The sequence below is a fragment of the Ailuropoda melanoleuca genome, chromosome 7 (genome assembly GCF_002007445.2).
Source record: "Ailuropoda melanoleuca isolate Jingjing chromosome 7, ASM200744v2, whole genome shotgun sequence".
In the NCBI taxonomy this organism is placed as follows: Eukaryota; Metazoa; Chordata; class Mammalia; order Carnivora; family Ursidae; genus Ailuropoda; species Ailuropoda melanoleuca.
In genome coordinates, this window is record NC_048224.1 from 31,115,315 (window position 1) to 31,136,881 (window position 21,567).

General features: G+C 39.9%; 1 protein-coding gene across 1 annotated transcript; it reads right to left on the reverse strand.

Annotated features, from left to right (window-relative positions):
- Positions 1-4,280: 4,280 nt before the first annotated feature.
- Positions 4,281-21,525, reverse strand: LOC100476252 (bile acid-CoA:amino acid N-acyltransferase). The gene is made up of 4 exons (XM_002926472.4): positions 20,687-21,525; positions 10,234-10,758; positions 7,422-7,624; positions 4,281-5,086 (listed from the first exon to the last, which is right to left on the reverse strand). Exons 2-4 carry the CDS (start codon positions 10,697-10,699, stop codon positions 4,490-4,492), a joined length of 1,266 nt encoding a protein of 421 aa, XP_002926518.1. The 5' UTR covers positions 10,700-10,758; positions 20,687-21,525; the 3' UTR covers positions 4,281-4,489.
- Positions 21,526-21,567: the final 42 nt, after the last annotated feature.

Consider the following 21,567-nt stretch of genomic DNA (forward strand, 5'->3'; position numbering starts at 1 on the left):
CAGTCCAGGTGTTTCATAATGGAATCTCGTGTTTCGTCACATAGCTCTGGCTTCTAAGCCCTTCTCTGACTCCTCCTCTCCACTCCTGCTGCTGGTCTCCTTTCCTGCAAACCCTTCTCAATTTCCTCCTCTGAGTCCATGGTCTCCTAGGCAACTGCCTTTTTGACAGTGTCTAACAAGGTCAGTCCCAAATACCTGGCCTCAGAGCAGTGTGGGCTGAAGCCTCACCCGAGGGGCCTGTTATGTAAAGGCTCCTGGGCCCTTGCACCTGGAGATTCTAACTGGAATAAGGTCCTGGGATCTGTATGTTCAACAGGAGATTGCTAAGGCATAGCTGGATTTGGGAACCACTCTTCCAAGGCACAACAGAAGCCCTCCCAATGCAAAATGCCTCCCCAGGGCCAGAACCTCTGAAATCTGCCCCACTGTTCATCTCCTTCATTGATGTCCATTATTAAATTATACAAATGATCAAGTTTCAGATTGTAGACTGTGCCTCCAGGTTGTGACTTGCTTGAGGGAGGGCACTGTGTCTTTTCATTTTTGCACCTTTTGCAGCCAGTGAGGTGTAGCAGGGAGACCCGCGGTCTCTGGAGCCAGAAAGACCTAGATTGGAACCCGGACTCCTTAACTATCCATGCGACTGACCTCAGGCAGATTGCTTAATTTCTCTGTGCTTTAACTTCGTAAGTGGGAGTGAAATATAAATGTATTGAAGGTGAAATCTAGGCCTTGAGGAGAAAGGGCTGATCTTGAAAGTCATGGGCAGATTGGAAGTACTGAGGAAAGAGAATGGTGTCTCAGCACACAGCTCTTACAGTGGATGAGAGGTACCTTGGCAGGATAGCAAGGCTCCCAGCTGAGGGACTAATTCCCAAGATCAGATCCCAGGTGGGGATCAGTGTTATTTTTATGAAGATTCTGAGAGCAGTGCAGGAAAGGGTGGGCAAGTCAAGATGCTTTGGCACCCAGGTAAAAAAGTGGGGAGCAGGTCAGGCCGGCACAGAGCCAGGTCTTCTCCACTCTGTTGCCCAGAACAGAAAACATCAGGGAAACTAGCAGTCCATGGGCCCCTAAGGGGTGTAGCAAATGAGAAGTGGGGACACCGGGCAGTGAAGTGATGACCATGTAGGGAAAAGTCTTTAGCAGTTATCAATAGTAGGTGTGAACTGTGCAGAAAGGACTGAGGTCCCCTAGGGTAGAAGGATATCTACCTGCCGTCTGCCTTCAGACCCACGACTGCAACATCAACTCTTCCCTGGGACCCCAAAGCCTGCTGGCCTGCCCTGAAACTTTGAGCCCCTGCAATCACACAAGCCAATGTCTTAAAATCAATCAATCAATCTCTCTCCCTCTCTCTTTATGCACACCTTCTTAAGGTATATTTACTGGGCCTGAGAGCGTAACCAACATAAGACAGATTAAGAGGTGAAAAGCACACAAAAGTATTTATGAAGTTTTCTGTGGCACAGGAGTCCTCATAAGGAATGAGACCCAAAGTAAAGCAAATACTTGCTTTTATATTAGCTCGAGCAAAGATAGAGACAATTGTGGAAAAGTAACTAATCTATGTGGGCAGTCTAAAGGAAGCTACGATCATTTGAACAAGGTCTATTTGTATAGAATTCTCTCAATCTCAACTTCTGTCTTTGATGATAAGAACTTTCCTTTCCTTCTGGATATAGGGAGGACACCTTCCATCTGGGAGTTTTATCTCCCGCTTTCAGGAGGGAAAAAGGAAGAGTCAGAGGGCCCTTCTTTTATCTGCTGTTTTTTAACTGCTAATTTTTGTTAAAGAGGCATATCTGGGGCTGATATTCTGGTTTCCTTCTAAGGAGAGAGAAGAAGAGCATGAAGATTAGTGACTAGGGAATGAAGACTATTCTAATGGGAAAGTCACAGGTGTACGTGGATTTCATCAAGCTATCACATAGCTGCGACATGATTAGTGGAAAACTAACCCCTTCTCAATGGCAGACCCAACAGTGTCCCTGATCATCATTAGAACCTAAAAAATTTCTCCATACGAAGAGTAAATATAGAAGTTGAAGTGTCTCTAGCTCTCCTAAGCCATAAACAACCAAAACAATGCATTAATGTATAGAACCAAATTTATTTTAAATTTCCAGAGAATAGAGTTTAACAGGCCATGGGGGAAAATCTCAACACAGTGTAACAGAGAAAATTTAGAAAACCCAGAAAAAAAGTCCATGGGTTCTGATTCCAGCCCTGCTATTAATTCATCATGAAAGTTTCTCTGCACCTCTATTACTCAGCTAAGTCAATGCATAGAGATCAGACCAGTTACATTTCCAAGAGGTTAGAAAAGCTGGCCAAAAATGGTTATTTGATCTGCATTCCTGCCAAACTTTGTAGTAGTGATACGGAAAAGAATATATGAAAAAAAATTCAAGACCTACTTGGTTCTAAAAATCCACAAAATGTAAATCAAGGGATATATATCAGACCAAACACACATATCATATCTCATAAACATAGGCATTCTTCCTAAAGTCCAAAACAGGAAACAAAAATAATTATACCCATTAAACCCACTATGATAGCTATTATATAGCGTATGGCATATACAATAGCATCTCATCTATATAGTTATTATGTAGCATATAGCGTAGGCGGTATTAGCCATTGCAATTACATGATTACTAGAGTCAAGGGAGTGACATCATCTGATTGACTGGGTCTGGGAAATGTGAAAACTTGTCTGAGTGAGAAAGGAGGGAGGTTAATAGTCTCACTCATCCTGAATGGAATGATTTTACTCTAAACGGAGGGAGTATCAGAAAGCAGTTGAAAGAAAAAGAGTTTCAGTAGATACAGTGAAGTGTCTTCATATTATTTCAATTACTCTAATTCCTCATTGGCTCCCCCACCACACCTTCAAAATCATTCAAAACATTTTTCTACTGGTTCATCTTCACTTGATTATCTACCAATCACCTTCCACTTCCTTCCATCCATTGCAATTCAGTAGCTCAGGAATATTTGGGCTATGACTTGCCCCTTAGAGAAAATACGTCAAATTTGACGTTGGACAAGGTAATTTGGATTGTTCTATGCCCAGGGTCATCAAACCATGCCCTGCGAGCTCAATCCAGCCAACAGCCTGTTTTTCTGCTGCCTACAAGCTAAAAATGGCTTTTACATTGGTCAATGCTTAGAAAAAAATAAAAATTACTATTCTCTGACATGTAAAAATGTTATGAAATGCAAATGTCAGCGTCCATAAATAGTTTAATTGGAACACAGCCAGGATCATTCATTACGACCTCTCTATGCTGCTTTTGTATTTGTTTGTTTGTTTTAAGATTTTATTTATTTATTTGACAGAGAGAGAGGCAGCCAACGAGAGAAGGAACACAGGCAGCGGGAGTGGGAGAGGAAGAAGCAGGCTCCCAGCAGAGGAGCCTGATGCGGGGCTCGATCCCAGAAGGCTGGGATCACGCCCTAAGCTGAAGGCAGACGCCTAACCACTGAGCCACCCAGGCGCCCCTGCTTTTGTGTTTGAATGGCAGAATTCAACAACAGTGACAAAGACTTCATGGCCCACAAAGCCAAAAATACTTGCTATGTAGAACTTCACAGAAACAGTTTGCCAGCCCCTAAAGTACACAACCCACACCATCCTGGCTCCTTTCCTAAATTGCAATTCTGTGAATCTCAGATTGTTTCTTTCTCAAAATGCTGTACATTTTGACACAAATATTACTTTATTTTCTTTTATTAGCATTTGTTGAATTATTGATGGTAGGCTGACTCAATCATGTTACCTCCATATCAACCTCTATATTGCCTTAAAATAATACATTCATTTACCCAGCTCTAGTTTTTCAATGACAATGAAGTAACCATGAGCATATTTTCAAATGTGAGAAATCTAAACATATTTCATTTGAGTTTTAAGAAATCAACAAATATCAGCACCCGATTCTACTCATGTCTATTTTACAAGCCAAGGGATTCTGTCATTTGTTTTGGTGATTTTTTTTTCTACCAGATAATTGCTATAATTATAAACCAGAATATTCTAGGGCAGGTAGAGCCTTAAATTTATGTTTAAAAATGTAAAACTCTCCGTGTATGATATTAGATTAAATGGAAACTATTTTTCCTTTCCAAAGGCAAGACATGACCACTGTTGGAGCGCCTGGGTGGCTCAGCCATTAAGTGTCTGCCTTCGGCTCAGGTCATGATCCCAGGGTCCTGGGATCAATTCCTGCATTGGGCTCCCTGCTCAGCGGGAAGCCTGCTTCTCCCTCTCACACTCCCCTTGCTTGTGTTCCCTCTCTCACTGTCTCTCTCTGTCAAATAAATAAATTAAATCTTCAAAAAAAAAAAAAAAGACATGACCACTGTCAAGCTCCTGTTTCTCTCAGTAGAACCTCACAATAAGAAATCAAAGACGTTGTTCCATGAAAATCAAGGGAAGGGCTGGTATTATTTCTCTGGTTCTCAGGAGTATCTTCTCTTCTCAGAGTTGACTGGTCACAACTGGAACAAGGTGCTTCCTGAGGAACTTCTGGATCTCCTTCCAAGAATGCTCCTGGGCAGCAGCATGTGGGATCACCTCTCCACCCCAGTGCGTGAATAGGTGGAGATTGGAGATCTCTGAGGCACAGCACAGTGGGGAATAGGGAGGCTCTAACAGGTGGCCCGCCCCAGGGTAAGATAGCAGGGTCCAGTTGTTCTTCCCATATCTTCTCAACTGTTCTGTGGCTTGCTCAGCAAATGCTTTGCTGTTGAAATTCTTATCATCTTCTCCCACAACGAAAAGGAAATGTCCCTGGGCCTTTTCAACGGGGAAGAAAGAAGTCTCACTGGCTTCACGTCGAGCTTCCTCAAAGGTGTGCTGGAACTCTGCTAACCCTAAGGCATTGATGGATAGCAGTTGTGGAGAGATGGTCAGGGGCTGACTTACCTGACCGCGATATACCTGTGGAATGCTAAATACAAAGTTGGGCCCATTAATAAGCACAGTGGCTATGACTTGTTTTAGGTGAATAGCCATGGAGAGTCCAATCTCTGCACCTCTGCTTATGGAAACTATCCCAATGCCTGGGCCGAGGACCTAAAAATAATGGAAATGAGATGTTGATTCTGTCCACCATTTAGCAAAACCCTACCATCTCAAACAACCAAAAAACTTGACTGGCCAATGGGAGACAAGCAAGGACTAATCCCACCCACATGCCCAGTTCTAGAGTTCTAGAATGTATAATGAGCGTTCAAAGAAAATACTCCTTCAAGAACATGTCAGGCCTTCCAAATTAAATACTATGGATTCAGCATGGTGTTAGCTGCTGAGTTTAAAATGCCCTAAAGAAATACCAATGTAGTAGGAAAAATAAGAAAGAGGCACATAACTCTTGTGAATGATATGAGTCAGGGTACAGCTGATTGGTAAACTGTGGGGTCTCTAGAAGTTCAGAGGAAAGGGTACTCTATAGGAAAAGACTGATCCAGTCCCAGGGGAAAAATTCTGATGGATCTGAACCTATTCCCCTTTGCTACATATTTTTTCAGCCTCTTTGTAAGGCCAATGCATTCTATCTGAGGTCCTATCTTGTATATTAAGAGGGGTAACTGGAATCATCTCCTTTTGAATTAAAAAGACCTTTCAAGCTCTGAAGTTCTATGTCTTAATATAAAAGATATAGAGTCACAGTTTTGACAATGAGAGGTGAGAACTCAGAATGGATTTGGCCAGGGAAGACAAAGTAAAAGGAAGTATAACATGGATGAATGAACAACAACAAAAAAATGACTCAGTTATGTGCAGGCTTTTGGCAGAACACTAACTCTTATTATAATTTCTGCCACCAAATTTGGTATCAGCAAATTCAGAATGCTTAGAAGACACTTAAAATCAACAGATGGAGAAATAAGACCTATAGGGAATTGAAAGATGGGTGGTCGCTCCTCTCACAGAAGAGAGAGCATGAGGCAGGCTTAGTGGAAGTACTAAGAGCCTAGGAAAGAAGTCTGGTTCCCGGGTCTCATTAGTCATTGACTATCTATGTGACAGTGGTAAGAACACTGATGGAAAAGTCATGCAGCAAGTATAAGTGGAACCAGGCTAAGAAAATGAACAGCAGAATCACATAACCTCCTCATTTCTCATCTAAGCCAAGCAGAAACTCAGCGCAATAACATCACCTATGTGATAGTTCAAAGACAACTCTATCACATGCATCAAAAATAGCTACTTAAAAATTCAATGCATCAATAGATTGTCAGTGATCATTGCTCATCTTATTACTGAAATTCTGATCATATTTTGGTGACCCTTATATAAGATAGGATGTGGTACAGAAACTTAATTTTACTTAGATCAATTCTTTTTTTTAAGATTTTATTTATTTATTTATTTGGTAGGGGGGGATGAGCACAGGGGGAGGGGGCCTGTGCAGGGAGCCCAATGTGGGGCTCGATCGCAAGACCCGGGGATCATGACCTGAGCTGAAGGCAGATGCTTAACCAACTGTGCCACCCAGATGCCCCTAGATCAATTCTTATTAAGAAAAAAATATCAGCAATTAGCAAGAGATAACTTGCAGCAACCCTAATGTAGCAGCAAAGCACATTTTAAAATTTAAAGAAGGTATAGATTGGAAAGTCCTACAGCATTATGGTTAAGTCCTCTTCAATAACTAAAAATGCAGGCCCACTCCTCAAAGAAGACAGATTCTCTGTCTGGTGAGGTCTGGTGATTTAATATTATCAGAGAAGGGGATAATAAAAAGCATTACATTTACTGAGGACGTAGTATGACCAGTTACTCTAGCAAGCCCTTTGCTTGTATTATCCCCTTTCCTTCTCACAAGAACCTTACGAAATAGCATCACTACCATAGTATTTAATAGATGAAAAAATTCAGTATTAGAAAGTGTCAGTAGCTTGCCCAAATTCCCACAATCAGATGGGATGGAGCCCGGAAGGCAACCCAGTTCTGTCTGAATCCAAAGCCATTGCATCTTGGGACGCCTGAGGGGCTCAGTTGGTTAAGTGTCTGCTTTCAGCTCAGGTCATGATCCCAGGGTCCTGGGATCAAGTCCTACACCAGGCTCCTTGCTCAGCAGGGAGCCTGTTTCTCCCTCTGCTTGCCACTCCTCTGCTTGTGCTCTCTCTCTCTCTCTCTCTGATGAACAAATAAATAAAATCTTTAAAATAAATAAATAAAACCATTGCTTTCTGATTCCGTCATGGACACAGGCTAACTTCCTGTTTTGTCTTTCTGAGCAAAGGACATTGGGTGTGAAATAAATCATGTAAATCATGTAAATACTGTGAATATGTCATAGAACTTCAAGTTCACTGAGGAGAATCATACTTGGAAGTTAAGGGAAGCCACAGGGTGTTATGGTTATTTAAAGACAGGGACTAAAAGAAAAGGCAAACATTACCTTAGGATATCTCAGGAGAAAGTTGACAGCTTCCTCAAAGTATTCTAATTCTGTCTTTTCTGGTTGGGGAGGCAGATCTTCATAGTTAAAGTAAGCCAAGGCCAAGGCCACAAAGCCATGACTGGCCAGGAGACTGGCCCGGAATTCAATCAGTCCACCGAGACCACCGAACAAGTCAATTACCCCTGGGAAACGTCCCTCTCCTGAGAAAGAACAAAACAAAACAGAACTGGGTATGAAGGGAAAGGAAGGAAAAAAGAAGAAAAATACAACAACATGAAGAAATACATCACAAATTCTGGAATCAAAGTATACATTTTCAGTGGAATCCCCAGGTTTTCAGCCTTGTAGCTGGGGCAGAATTAAAGCTGATTGACTGCATTAATGGAACAAATATCAGGAAGGTTGAGGGGGAACTATGTTCACTGACATGTTTAATCTCTGTAGTCAAGGGTTCTTGCAGACTCAAAGTGGCTCATTTCTTTAGTATTGGAGTAAAGAAAGCTATTGAAATTAGGCAAGGGCTTTTTAACCTATGAAAACGTACACAATTATTGCTATAGGAAATCAATGAAGGTCCTGAAATTATATGCAAAATATAGGTTTATATGTACTTTTTTTTTTTAAGAGAGAGAGTATGCAACCTGGAGTGGGGATGGCACGGGGAGGGGCAGGGGGAGAGGTAGAGAATCTTAAGCAGGCTCCATGCTCCGTACAGAGCCTGAAACGGGGCTCAATCTCACAACCCTGAGATCATGACCTGAGCCAAAACGAAGAGTAGGACGCTTAACCAACTGAGCCACTCAGGTGCCCCTATGTGTGCATTTTACTAATGAAAGCTTCTACAGATTTAATTGGGTTCTCAAAGTATATATAACTCAAAAAAAAAAAGCCTTCAAAAGTATATGACTTAAAAAAAAAGCTATTGAAATGATTGTGTTAGCTAAAATCCCACCTTAACACTGCTCTGTTCCATTTGTCTGACTATACAGTGATGAAATCTTACAGCCAAGCAGATGTAAATGATGAGCCCTTCCATGTAATAACAATCTGTTTATTCACTGCAGCTTCACACATGGTAAAAAGTAGGGATGGTCAGAGTTATCACTCTATACTCATGTTCTGTGTAGGCAGCTAATTTCCTAAATAAAGCAGAAAAAAAATTATGATGCACTTATTGGGGGCACTGTATTCTCGGGTAAGTGATTTTAATTAAGGAAGACTGGTCCCATCAATGGGGGCACCTGGCTGGCTCAGTCAGTAGAGCATGCGACTCTTGATCTTGGGGTTGTGAGTTCAAGCGCCATGTTGGTTACTTAAAGAGATAAGTAAGTAAGATGATACTTAAAAATAAAAATTAAAAAAACAAAGAAAGAAAGAAGAATGACTTGATTTAAATGAGTATTGGCAATTTTCAACACAAAACATTGCTATGTTTTCTCACCTTGAGAAAAGGGGAAATAAAATGGCACTAAATATATCTGAGCTTTAAAATACCACTTCAATAAATGAATAAAGATGCTTTTCATCTCCTGATTGACAGGAAGAGGGAGGACTTAAGAGTACTGAGCCTCTTATCGTGGAAGAATGTTGTAGTTGTGAATTGTTTTGAGACCTGACTCAACCTCTTTTGGCCCCACGCAGCTCAACGCTCTTTCGTATCCCTCACAGAACAAGCAGGACACACAGCACGTGCATGTCCAAGAGGATTCACAGACAGCTCCCTCTAAACCAGCACATCCCAAGGTGCGAGGCCTGCACTGGTCCTTAGATTTTTATCTGAGGTGGGTGCGTAGAGGCACAGACGTATGTGCCACTTAATTCCTGATCCCTACACACAACGATGTTGTCTGTATGCTAATTACTGGGTGTAAAAATATTGAGATTTATCCAACAGCCGCATGGGTCATGACAATTTTGGAAAGAGAAGCTTTTATTCCTTCTACATCATCTATAACCCTATGCTGTCAGGAACCACCTCTAACACTCCAGGCTTCCTGTACCCGTCTCACTTCTACACGGTGATCCTGTTTCTAAAAACAGAGAGAGAGGCAGTACCTCCTGATGATATGATGGCTGTGTCCCAGATTAAAGCTCATGCCTGAAGAAGGGGATCTGAGACACACCTGAAACCTGGACCTGTCAAGGGCCTCTTCTGGGGAATTAACTTGGCTTCATTCGGTCCCACAATAAACCCTGAGAAATGTACCAGTAGATGTTTTGAACTGCTTATTGATGTGTGGAAATCACTGTGGGAAACTGAGTTTCCTGGTAGGCTTTATAGCCATTAGGGAGCATGTGGCATTAACTGTGGATTGATGGAATATTCTATAAATAGGCAATATTTATGGAACTAGAGGGTATAGAGTCTCTTTGCATCCTCTATATTTGTTGCAATATTTCAGTCCATTATATCATCAGCTTATTGGGTGCAATGACAAACCTAAGTTGACACTCAGACAAGACAGAACTCCCAGGAGAGAGTTCCACGATATCAGGATGTGGGTCCTCAGGTACTCGGGCTCAATACAGACGGATTTCACGTAAATCCAAAGCTGTGAAACCCCATAATGCAGGGACTCCATAAACTACATGTAGTCGTATCCTTAGACAAGCTCCAGAATTGTTGAGATCAAGCTTCAGTTGGAATGGAGCATCCCCAGATTCTTGTTCTGACCCAGAGTCAGCCCTGATTCTAAGGCTGGAAAGGACAACACCATGCAGTATACATACCCAAGTTAAACCTCTGCAGGGATTAGGCACTTGAAAGAGGAAACACAAGGACGACAGTAACCAGGTTAATTCTACTCACCAGGAGGGAGAAAGAGGGCTCCCCGGAGGCGGCCTTCTCGAACTTGGATCCGTTTGACACCCGGTGCCCTGTACCACCTCTCCAAGGTCAGGCTGACTTTTGGAGTAGTGGTGGCGATGTTGGTTAAAAGTAAATTCGAATCATAAAGTTTTATTTGGACCAGGAAGGGGCTATTCATCACATCTCTTTTTGACAATTTCATTAAGAGTTTTTCAGGTTTCAGGGACCAGAAGAGACCCATAGGGTGGACTCCTACATAGTCCCCGCCCAGTGAAGGGTCCCTCTCCAGATCTACCTCACCAACTTCACTGGCCTTATAGTAGGCTAGAGAATGAAACAGGTTCCCCTTCTCATCTTCCAGTGATGCCCGAAGAAGCACTATATGGGAAGGCGGCAGGCCAGTAGCTCGGATATGCACTGGCTCATCGATAAGTGCGCTTGCAGGGGTAGCTGTCAGCTGAATCATTGTACCATGCGGCACTCCGGATGGTCCTCAGTGATGGCTGCAATGAAACCAGGATACACCTATAGGAAAAGAAAATAAGGCAGTGATAAGGTTAATGAAAGGTGAACTGGACCAGGAAGCAGGCTGCTTGGGATTCAGCCCTAACTCTCCAGTTATTTAGCAAATATCCGGATACAATCTTCAAATGCAAGACACCTGAGAGCTTTTGGCAAATTTGTAGAAGACATAAAACAAGTAGATATGTTTTATAGTAATTAGGAGCTGGGATGGAGGAAGCAGCAGCCAGCTACACATGAATGGTATCGACATGTCCAAGGAAGATATCACAATTGGCCATCCAGAGCCCTTGAAAAATCAGATGCAGTGGAAGATGAGAGTAAGATGTGCAGTTGAAAATGGGGTTTGTTGGGGTGCCTGGGTGCCTCAGTCGGTTACAGTGTTCGATTCTTGATTTGGGCTCAGGGTCTTGGGATTGAGCCCTGCATGGGGCTCCGTGCTCAGCACGGAGTCTGGGAGTCTGCTTGTCCCTCTCCCTCTGCTCTTCATCCCGCTTGTGGTCTCTTTCTCACTCTCTTAAATAAATAAATAAACAAACAAACAAACAAATAAAATCTTCTAAAAAAAAAAGAAAGAGGAAAAAAAAAGAAAACAGGGATTTGTTAAACATCTACATATATGGAAGCGGTGCCTCCACTACTAATCCCCTCCCCAAGTCCTGCAAACAGAACGCCTGGCATCTAAGAATTCACCTCTAACAGAGCATCAAAAACAGACAAATCTTCTCAAAAGAATGAGGACAAAATCTTTGGGAAGAACAAGGAGGCTGACATATGTATTACTCCCTAAAGAAAAAGTACTCACAGCGTCATAGTTAGGCTTACCCAGTCCTAAGCAAAACCAGATGCTGACAAGCCCTTCAGGGACACAAAAATTTGCTAAGCTTTTCATCATCTCCCTGCTAAAGATAAGGATTACGTTTCTCCTTTGCGTTAGTGTGAACAAAGCCACAAAAATGACCATTGTTCCCATTCTAATAACCTAACCTTATCTGGATAAATACAAAATCAAATTTTTTTGTTTTCTTAAACTCATTAGATTGCCAGGAATCTAAATGAACTGAACTCCAGTGAGTGATAGGTCCCTCCTAGGAGAGAGGAATCTTTCTCTTCTACAAAGTGATTTCATCTATGATAAAATAGCAAAAAAAGAATCCCCCGTAAAGAAAAATAAGGAGAGATCAACAGAAAGTTTAATGCAACTTTAACGGATGTGTGCGGGCTGGTTTGATAGAATTCTGAGAAACTCCACCCAGAGTCCTTCTCCAAGTGCCAACCCTTAAGGATTTGGCCATGTGCCCTAGGACAATATATCAAAGCATGAGAGCAGAGACATGAGCTGAGAGAAATCTGTCTGAGGCATTGCAGGTCTTCGTATAAAGCAAAGAAGTTAACTTCCAAAGGATGGGGGAGCATAGCCAAATAGAGAGATTTCTCCAGGCCAGAAAGTCAGGAGTGGGACTCCAGAACAAAGAAATTTCCTTAGTGACCCTCTTTCTAGAAGAATTATAAATCAGAGAGAAATATCCTACAGTTAGAAAAGCTAGCAACATAGCCATAAAAAAACAAAGATATCTCCAGAAGTTCGGCAATGCTTAGACCCCAGTTTCTTCTGATGAGAAGGGCCTAATCCCATACCCCAAAATATTTGAAGGCAGTGGTGTGCGGAATCAGGTAAAGCTGCAGCAAAGCTCAGACCCAGGTCAACCACAGGCAAGACTGGTTCAATCTTTAATTCTAACATTTTGACAGAGTAGGGCTTTGCTCTTTTCTTGAGGTAAATATTACTTATTCTAGTCATTTCTTTTATATGAAATATCTGGAGTATGATTTTAAAAATTACAAGACACAACAGAATCCAGAAAATTGACCCATGATCATAATGAGAGCAAACAGTCCATAGGAAAAGGCACAGAAATAGCCAAGAGGGTGGAATGATCAGACAGGAACTTTGTTGTTGTGTGGTTGTTTGTTTGTTTGTTTGTTTTTAGAAGACACAGACTACATCAAAAGCTAATGATGTACTGCATGGTGACTAACATAATAAAAAAATTAATTAAAAAAAAGAAGACACAGAGAGCACCCCTTCCCCTGCTTGTGCTCTGTCTCTCAAATAAATAAATAAAATCTTTAAAAAAGCCTTTAATATGTATATACACATGTGTGTGTATTTAAATGCAATTAAAAGACTTTAAAATAAAAATGTCATGTGGGGTTTATAGAATACATAGAAATATAATGACAAAAAGGTGGGAATGGAGTAAATAGAATTATACTGTTTTCAGATTACTATTTTTCAAGCAATACAAGATTATTTGCAGGCAGACTGTAACAACTTAAAGGTACTAGTAGGAGCTCAGCTGAGCCCAGGGAGACAGAGAAAGCTGAGCAGGTTAGGTGTCAAGAGTATCTGATGAAAGCAGCAAGCCAAAAACTAGAGTCGAGCCTTTCATCACTTACCGTGAGGGAGCAAGTGCCTAGTCAAGACAAGGATCAAGGGTCTGAAGTCGGCAGGTCAGCCAGTCCGCAGGTCAGACAGACGTGGGAGTGGGTTCACTATGAGGGAACCCCAAACCCAGGATCCAGCAGTTCTGAGGTCAGGGTAGAGCAAGCGGAAGGAATAGAAGTGGAAAAGAACTGGCTGCTGAGTCAGACCAAAAGAAAGTATCTTCAAGCATTCCTCCTCCTTGCATGAAGAGGCCTCAGCACCTGTAACTGATGAAGACTTTAGACTGTGAGGAAAGGTCTGATGATAAGGAGATTTATAATGAAGGCTCCTGAGTAAATACGAAAACATGATGGGCCTGACTAGTGACTAGGGAGACCAGTAACTACTGAGCGGCCTGAGTCCTTGCCTCCCAACTTTTTCCAGAGATTGCCATGCACTGGCTGTACCCCAAGTCCAGTGCTGGAAGGGCAGCATTCCACCACGATGCCTGCCGACTAAAGCCTTTATAATTGCCTATAGTCAGTTCTGGAAAATCACACATAAGTTTTTGACCAAGAGCTAGACTTCTCAGGTACCTATTATAATCTCTAGAATAACACACACACATACACACACACATATTTAAGTAACCCCAAAAGAACAGGTGTTCCAGTTACTATGGCTGTGTAATAGACCACTCGAAAACTTAGAGGTGTACAATAGCTATTATATTATGCTCATATGTTCTGTGGGTTGGACGTCAGGACAGGGCTCAGTGAGATCAGCCATCAGTTGCAAAGACAACAACCTTTTGGAGACTACTAAACCAGCACTCACAACTGTGTAAGATCAAATCCTTAAGAGTTATATATCAGCGGGGTGAAGGAGGCTAAAGGAAAGACTATCATCAATTGATAATTTAAGCAAGTTCAAATCTGAAACTGCTATTTGCTATACCATGTGTAAATCCTCATGCATTTTTAGAGAGAGGAGAATCCCTGGTAAGAGTAGGGATGAGGAATGAATATGACAGCTTCATTACTCCAGAATAAGAAGAGAAATAGAGTGGTAGTTGAAGGACGGGTCAAGAGTTTGCTTTGTGTCCTACCTTGCATTCCTAGAGAAGACTACCTTGAAATAAGAGCTCAAAAGCAAGTACTGTATTTTGAGGGGTTTCCAGGAAACACGAGCGCACCGGAGCAATGGGGAGTAACTAATAAATGGTTGGTTGAGGGTTGAGTGGTGAGGGAGGAAGGGGCCTTAATTTCCTACCACTTCCAGCCTGCCATGCTGAGAAGGAAAGTGGACTCTGGAGGCCCAAAAAAACTATCAGGCACAGGAATCCCAGGTCTGATATTGTGAGTCAGGCCTGTGCACTAATGCCACTAGGGGAAGTACATACATGCAAGGTAGTGACAGTATCTGCTAACATTGTATTCTATTTTTAATGTGTGTGTGTTCAGAGGGAGAGAGAGAGAGAAGGGATTGACACAGGCATGAATCCATGCTGAAGAGAATGAGCCAACAGAGAGGCAAGTGCTGAGAATGAGAATTGGTTGGTGAATACGACATTGTTCCCTGAGAAGCTTAAAAACAAGTGATTTTATAACCCCAAAGTTCCCGATTTCCCTTGTAAAAATATTCAAGAAATTGAGTATACATAAGGCACACAGAAATACATGGCAGAGTCAGGAATGGAATTTATATCTCCAGCTCATAGTCAAATTGATTAGTAGCTCAATAACAATTTATCAAGGGTCTACACTGTGATAATCACGGGGAGATTAGACACAGTCCATATTCTAAATAAGCCTAAAGGTGTAGTCTTCCTTCCATACATTATCCATTAAGTTTCTACTTAAATATCACATGGATCAACCAGTGTTCCCAAACAGAAAGTAAATGAAAAGTCATTAGCTTTAGTTCAACTTATACTTCTTTTCAAATATCATCACTTTTTCCTTCATATCCCTCATTTATTACATTTCACTACCAGAAAGCATTCCTGAATTGCATAAATATGTATGACCTTTAAGAAATATTTTCACAAAATGTAATTCTAACAAGCCATTCATCTGACATTAAAAGAAAATAATCCTTCAAACAATATAAAAATAGGACTACAGGGGCGCCTGGGTGGCACAGCGGTTAAGCGTCTGCCTTCGGCTCAGGGCGTGATCCCGGCGTTATGGGATCGAGCCCCACATCAGGCTCTTCTGCTATGAGCCTGCTTCTTCCTCGCCCACTCCCCCTGCTTGTGTTCCCTCTCTCGCTGGCTGTCTCTATCTCTGTCGAATAAATAAATAAAATCTTTAAAAAAAAAAAATAGGACTACAATTCAAAATCCCAGACTAAGAGAGTTTCTTCTGTAATATTCTAGGAAACAGTTTTTATAAAGAGGGAGAAATATTAATGGAGATGGGGGAATATAGAATAAAGAAAAGTTAACACATAGTTTCAAAGTCATTCTCCCTCAGAAATATAAATTCTGGCTTGATATCTTCAAAATCACAAGTCCCTACCCTTATCTTTTCTAAACAAACGCCAACAGTTTGTAGCCTTACCTGATCACTCTTTGAACTCCATAGCTGAGGTTATAAAATGAACAAAAAGACTTTTTGTCTGCATGAACTGCTAAATTCCAAACACTGAAATTAAGAATCTAATTTTACTTCTCATTCAAGACCTGAGACTTTAACCCATCTCCAATCAGCCCAGAAGAGATAGCTCTGATTACAAGCTAAAAGCTACCTGACTTTTTCCTCTGGAAACTTCCTTTCCATCAGTAAAGAAGAATGGCATTATCTAGAGTCCTCTTATCAGTCAAAACCTCAAATACATCTTTATAGTCTATCTAACCAAACTAATGAAGCACTCTCTCGCTCTAAAAAATAAATGAAATAAAAATTAAAAATGCGAATTTAAATCATGGTATGGTATATTTATACCTATAAGGTTGGCAAAAATTGTAAATTCTGAAAATAAGAAGTGTTGGTTAAGAAGTGGATCACCAAGGGGCGCCTGGGTGCCACAGCGGTTAAGCGTCTGCCTCCGGCTCAGGGCGTGATCCCGACGTTGTGGGATCGAGCCCCACATCAGGCTCCTCTGCTGTGAGCCTGCTTCTTCCTCTCCCACTCCCCCTGTGTGTTCCCTCTCTCGCTGGCTGTCTCTGTCTCTGTCAAATAAATAAATAAAATCTTTAAAAAAAAAAAAAAAGAAGTGGATCACCAAGATTCAAACCCTGCTAGAGGAATGTAAACAGGTGCAATCACTTTAGAAAGCAATTGGGCATATCTACTAAATGTGACAATATGAATGACCTTTGACCCAGGGATTTCATTTCTGGAGATATACCTAACAGAAATGTGTGCACAGATGCATCAGGAATTATACACAAATATTTATAACAGCATTTTCCACGATATTAAAAACTGGAAACAACCAAATATCCATTAACTATAAAATAAATGAATAGATTTTGGTATATTTATACAGTAGAATACTACAAAGCCCAGCATTAAAAATAAATGAATCAAAGCAATAAAAATAAAAGAATTATAACTACATTCAATAACCCTGGGTGAATTTCAGAAACATAATATTGAGAGTTAGATGCCAGTCATAAATAAATACACATAAATGAATCATAAATTTATACATGCCAAAAAACTGCAGAACATACTTATAGAGCAAATTTTTAAACAAAAGCAGAGATTACCAAAAATCAGGATTGTAGTGAAAAATTATCAATGTAGTTCACATTGATAGACTGCAAGTAAATGGATGAAAAATAATATAGCATGCAACACTAAGCATAAGGAACCCCTTTATTAATGTCAGATGAATTAAATTTCAATATCAAGAGTATTAATAGAGATAAAATAATGACAAGTTCATAAAAATCATACACATAATAATGGATTTCAAAATATATGGAGCAAGAATTAAAGAGAGAAATAAATAATTCCATAGTCATGATTAAAGATTTTAACATTCCTTTCTCAGCAATTGATAGAATAAGTTGACAAAAACCAGTAAAGGCATAAATTTAAACAACACTATCAATGACCTTGACCTAATTGCTATGTATAGAACATCAAAACCAACAACTTCAAGCACACATGGTATATTCAACAAGATAAGCCATAAACTGTGACAAAAGTTAATCTCAATAATGCAAAAATGATGAAATCAGAGTATGTTCTCTGACCATAACGGAATTAAATTAGAAATGAATAAAAAATAAGATATGCAGAATATCTTACTCTTTATTTATTCCCAAATATTTGAAAATCAAACAGACTTCTAATAATCCATGAGTCAAGGAAGAAATCACATCAGAAGTTAGAAAATATTTTAAACTGAATGATAATGGAAGTACAAAATGAAAATATTTGTAGGATGAAGCTAAAGCTAAAAAGGGAAATTTATAATTTTAGTGACTTATATTGGAAAAGTGTCTAAAATCAATGGCCCAAGTCTTTACCTTAAGAAGCTAGGGGGGAAAAAAAAAGAGGAAAGTTAACCCAAAGTAAGTAGAAGAAAGGAAATAAGAAAAGTATATTATCGATGAAATAGAAATAGAAATGAAATAGAAATGAAATAGAAATAGAAATGAAATAGGAAATAAACAATAGAAAGAAATTAACAAAGACAAATTTGGTTCTTTGAGAAGACCGACAAAACTGATAAACTACAAATAAAAGAATAACAAATACCTAAAATGAAAGATGGCTTATCATTGCAGATCCAATAGACATTAAAAGGAAAATAAGAAAATATTACGAACATTTCATGCCAACTAATTTGACAACTCAGATGAATAAATTCCTTGTAAAATACAATTTAATGAAGAACTGTTTCAAAGGAAAGGAGATTAAGTAAAGGTGATAACAAAAATGCAAAGCATGAACCAAGATTCCATCCTGAATCAGGGGGTGAAATCACTAGGAAGGTCAGTTCTGGGACATCAGTGAAATTTGAATATGAACAATGTATGATTAGTGTTGCATCAGTGTTAAATATTTTGAATTTAATATTTCCTAATGGAAAAGAAACTTGATGGAGCTGCAGTTTGCTACTATATAAGTAACATTGCAATTCTGCTGAATCAGAAGTTAATTTTTGAGACTACTTTTGAACTTAGAACTATCATTCAAGGAAAAACTAGAACTTTTACACTGAAATAACTGAATAAAAATAAGATGGAAAAGTAACTGCAGAGAAGATTAAGTTCATGTGCGCAGATATGACTGAGTTCAAGATACCTGCCATTTAATCCTTCAGGATACACAGAACACATGCTAATGGGATTACAAATCAAAGAAGTTGGGGGGGGGGCGTCTGGCTGCCTCAGTCAGGAGAGTGTGTGACTCTTAACCTTGAGGTCCTGAGTTCAAGCCCCACTTTGCGTGTAGAGCTTACTTAAAAAAAATATTGCCAAAAGGATGACTTGAGATTAAAAAATATTCATAAACAAAAAAACGAAGAAGCAGGACCAAGTTGCCCATTCCTAGGTTCAAGGTCAAGAAATTTACAGTAGAATGACTTCCACTTCTGAGTAAGAGGGAGTTTTATGGCAGACCAATACTCAACTAAAAAAGCCAGATTTGAAAAAATGATAAAAATAAAAGCAAAAAACGGGCAATAACTTAAATATCCAGTAGAAGCATAGTGGTTGAAAGATTACAGTGGTCCTTCCCACCCTTAGCTAGTTTAACTTTCCAGTTTGAGTTACCTGTGGTCAATCCCAATCAGGAAGCAGACAATCTCCTTCTGATGTAAATCAGGCCAATAGCAGCCTACCTAATTCTACATCACAACACCTAGGTTATTCACCTCACTTCATCTCATCACATTGGCATTTTATCATCTCACATCAACACAAAAAGGGTGAATATAGTACAGTATTTTGAAAGACACCTTCACATTACTTTCATTACAGCATATTGTTATAGTTGTTCTATTATTAGTTGTTAATTTCTTACTGTGCTTAATTATAAATTAAACTATCATAGGTCTGAATGTATAGGAAAAAATATAGCATATATAGGGTTCAATACTATCAAGGGTTTCAGACATCCACTGGGGGCCCTGAAATGTATCCCCCCACGGTTAAGAAGGGATTACTGTACATAACATCCAGTTATGGAACATGTTATTAATCAAATTTGTTACTATTAAGACTATCTTAAAATAAGTAGAAATGCTCATAGACTGAAGGGAACAGAACAATGTGATAGTAAAATTTAAAGTACAGGAAAAGTTTCATCTGGAAATACACCAATATGTTTAGTGATTATCTGAGTAGTAAGACAAAAACGGCATTTGTCGTCTTTCCCAAATTTTTAAAACTGTGCTTTTATGGAGCGCCTGGGTGGCTCAGATGGTTAAGTGTCTGCCTTCGGCTTAGGTCATGATCCCAGGGTCCTGGGATGGAGCCCCACATCAGGCTCCCTGCTTGGTGGTGAGCCTTCGTCTTCCTCTCCCTCTGCTGTTCCCCCTGCTTGTGCTCTCTCGCTCAAATAAATAAATAAAATCTTTTTTTTTAAACAATCAGAAAAATATTAAAATAAAAAAGAAGAGAGGGAGAAGTCTATTTATGTGCCTTAAAATACATACTGTCTGTGCAAATCCATTTCTATTAAACCTGAATATTTTATTACCAGGTTTTATGTAAGTATATTTATTGAGTTCAAAGGCCCAGCTAACTGTAGTTAATTGAGAACTCTTTTATACAGCAATCACTTAATTTTTTCATATGTAAACCTTTTATAATGACACCACGTTTGGTTACCTCAGTAAACAAGTTACCAAACCTAATGTAACCTTTTCAGGAAAACTAAAGGTCATTATTCTGATATATTTATTGTATTGGACTATCAAACAGTGACACCTTCTAGATGTGCAGTCTAAGCTCAACTTTCCAGGACTGCTGCTTCAGGGATGGTACTTTCCCACTTTAATGCTAGGGTCTAGGGCCATCTTACTCAAAACATGAACAGCATTGCCTAGGAGGTTTTTAGACCTACAGAAGCTCAGGGCCCACTCTTGACCTATAGAATCAGAATCTGCATTTTAAAAAGATCTCCAAGTAATTCATATGCACATTAGGTTTTGAGAAACACTGCTCCAGGTTACAAAGAAGTTATTTCTTCTGCCTTTACGCCCATTTGAAGCCTGGTTTTGCAGTACTCCAGGTGAAACCCTGTTGTTCCACACTCCCTTTACCATTCATTACTTCCATCAAGCCCTTTGCACAGTTTTCTGTGACTGCAGATCAGAAGTAAAAGTTGTGGGGAAATAAGATAATCAAATCCTATAAGTTGTAACCCTCTCACATAGAAGGAATATAACAGCTCTGATATTTAAGCTCCAGGGCTTCATACACTTCTGAAGCTCTTTAATGTACAGATTAAAAATCTGATTGTCTGCTGATGACATTTATAGGGCATGACTATAATGTAACCAATTTTATTATAATGCCAGAATTTATACACCCACCTGATTTTTGCCCTCTTCAAAGTAGTCACCCTAGAAAAGAGAATACATGCAATTTCCTTTGTATAAAACTATCACTTTTCTTTCAGAACTATTAGTAGTCAAGACAAAATACACGGAATTCCTTCTCTGTCTTACTACTCTCTAGCCATATCTAAAGTCTAAACAAAAATAATTCATAATTTAATCACTTCCTCATTTAACATCTGTAATTCAGGGCGCCTGGGTGGCTCAGTCGTTAAGCATCTGCCTTCAGCTCAAGTCATGATCCCAGGGTCCTGGGATAGAGTTCTGCATCGGACTCCCTGCTCAGCGGGGAGCCTGCTTCTCCCTCTCCCACTCCCCCTGCTTGTATTCCCTCTCGCTGTCTCTGTCAAATAAATATTTTTTTAAAAAAATCTGTAATTCAGAACTATCTGGTAACAAGCCATTTGAGTAATTTCCACAAATTGAGTACCTACACCAAAGTCTGCAAAGATCTACCACCCTAGTGGACATCCATAGGTACTCAAAGCCACTTTTAAAGAGTTACAGAAAAGGGGGCACCTGGGTTACTCTGTCAGTTAAGCGGCCAACACTTGATTTCAGCTCAGGTCATGAGATTGAGCCCCACATCATGGCTCCACCCTGAGTGTGAAGCCTGCTTATGATTCTCTCTCCCCTTCCCTCTGCACCCCACCTCCTGCCCCACTCGAGTGCACACACACTCTCTCTCTCAAAAAAAGTGCCAGAAAAGATAAAAGGTTTGAAATAAACATCATCTCCTTTGAAGAGAATATTCACTTAGTTATAGAATCTGGCATATCTCTTATTTAAAAAAGTACAGCACTTCATAGTTGGAATATACTTTAATTTTTTTCATTTATAATACTTAAATTAAGGAA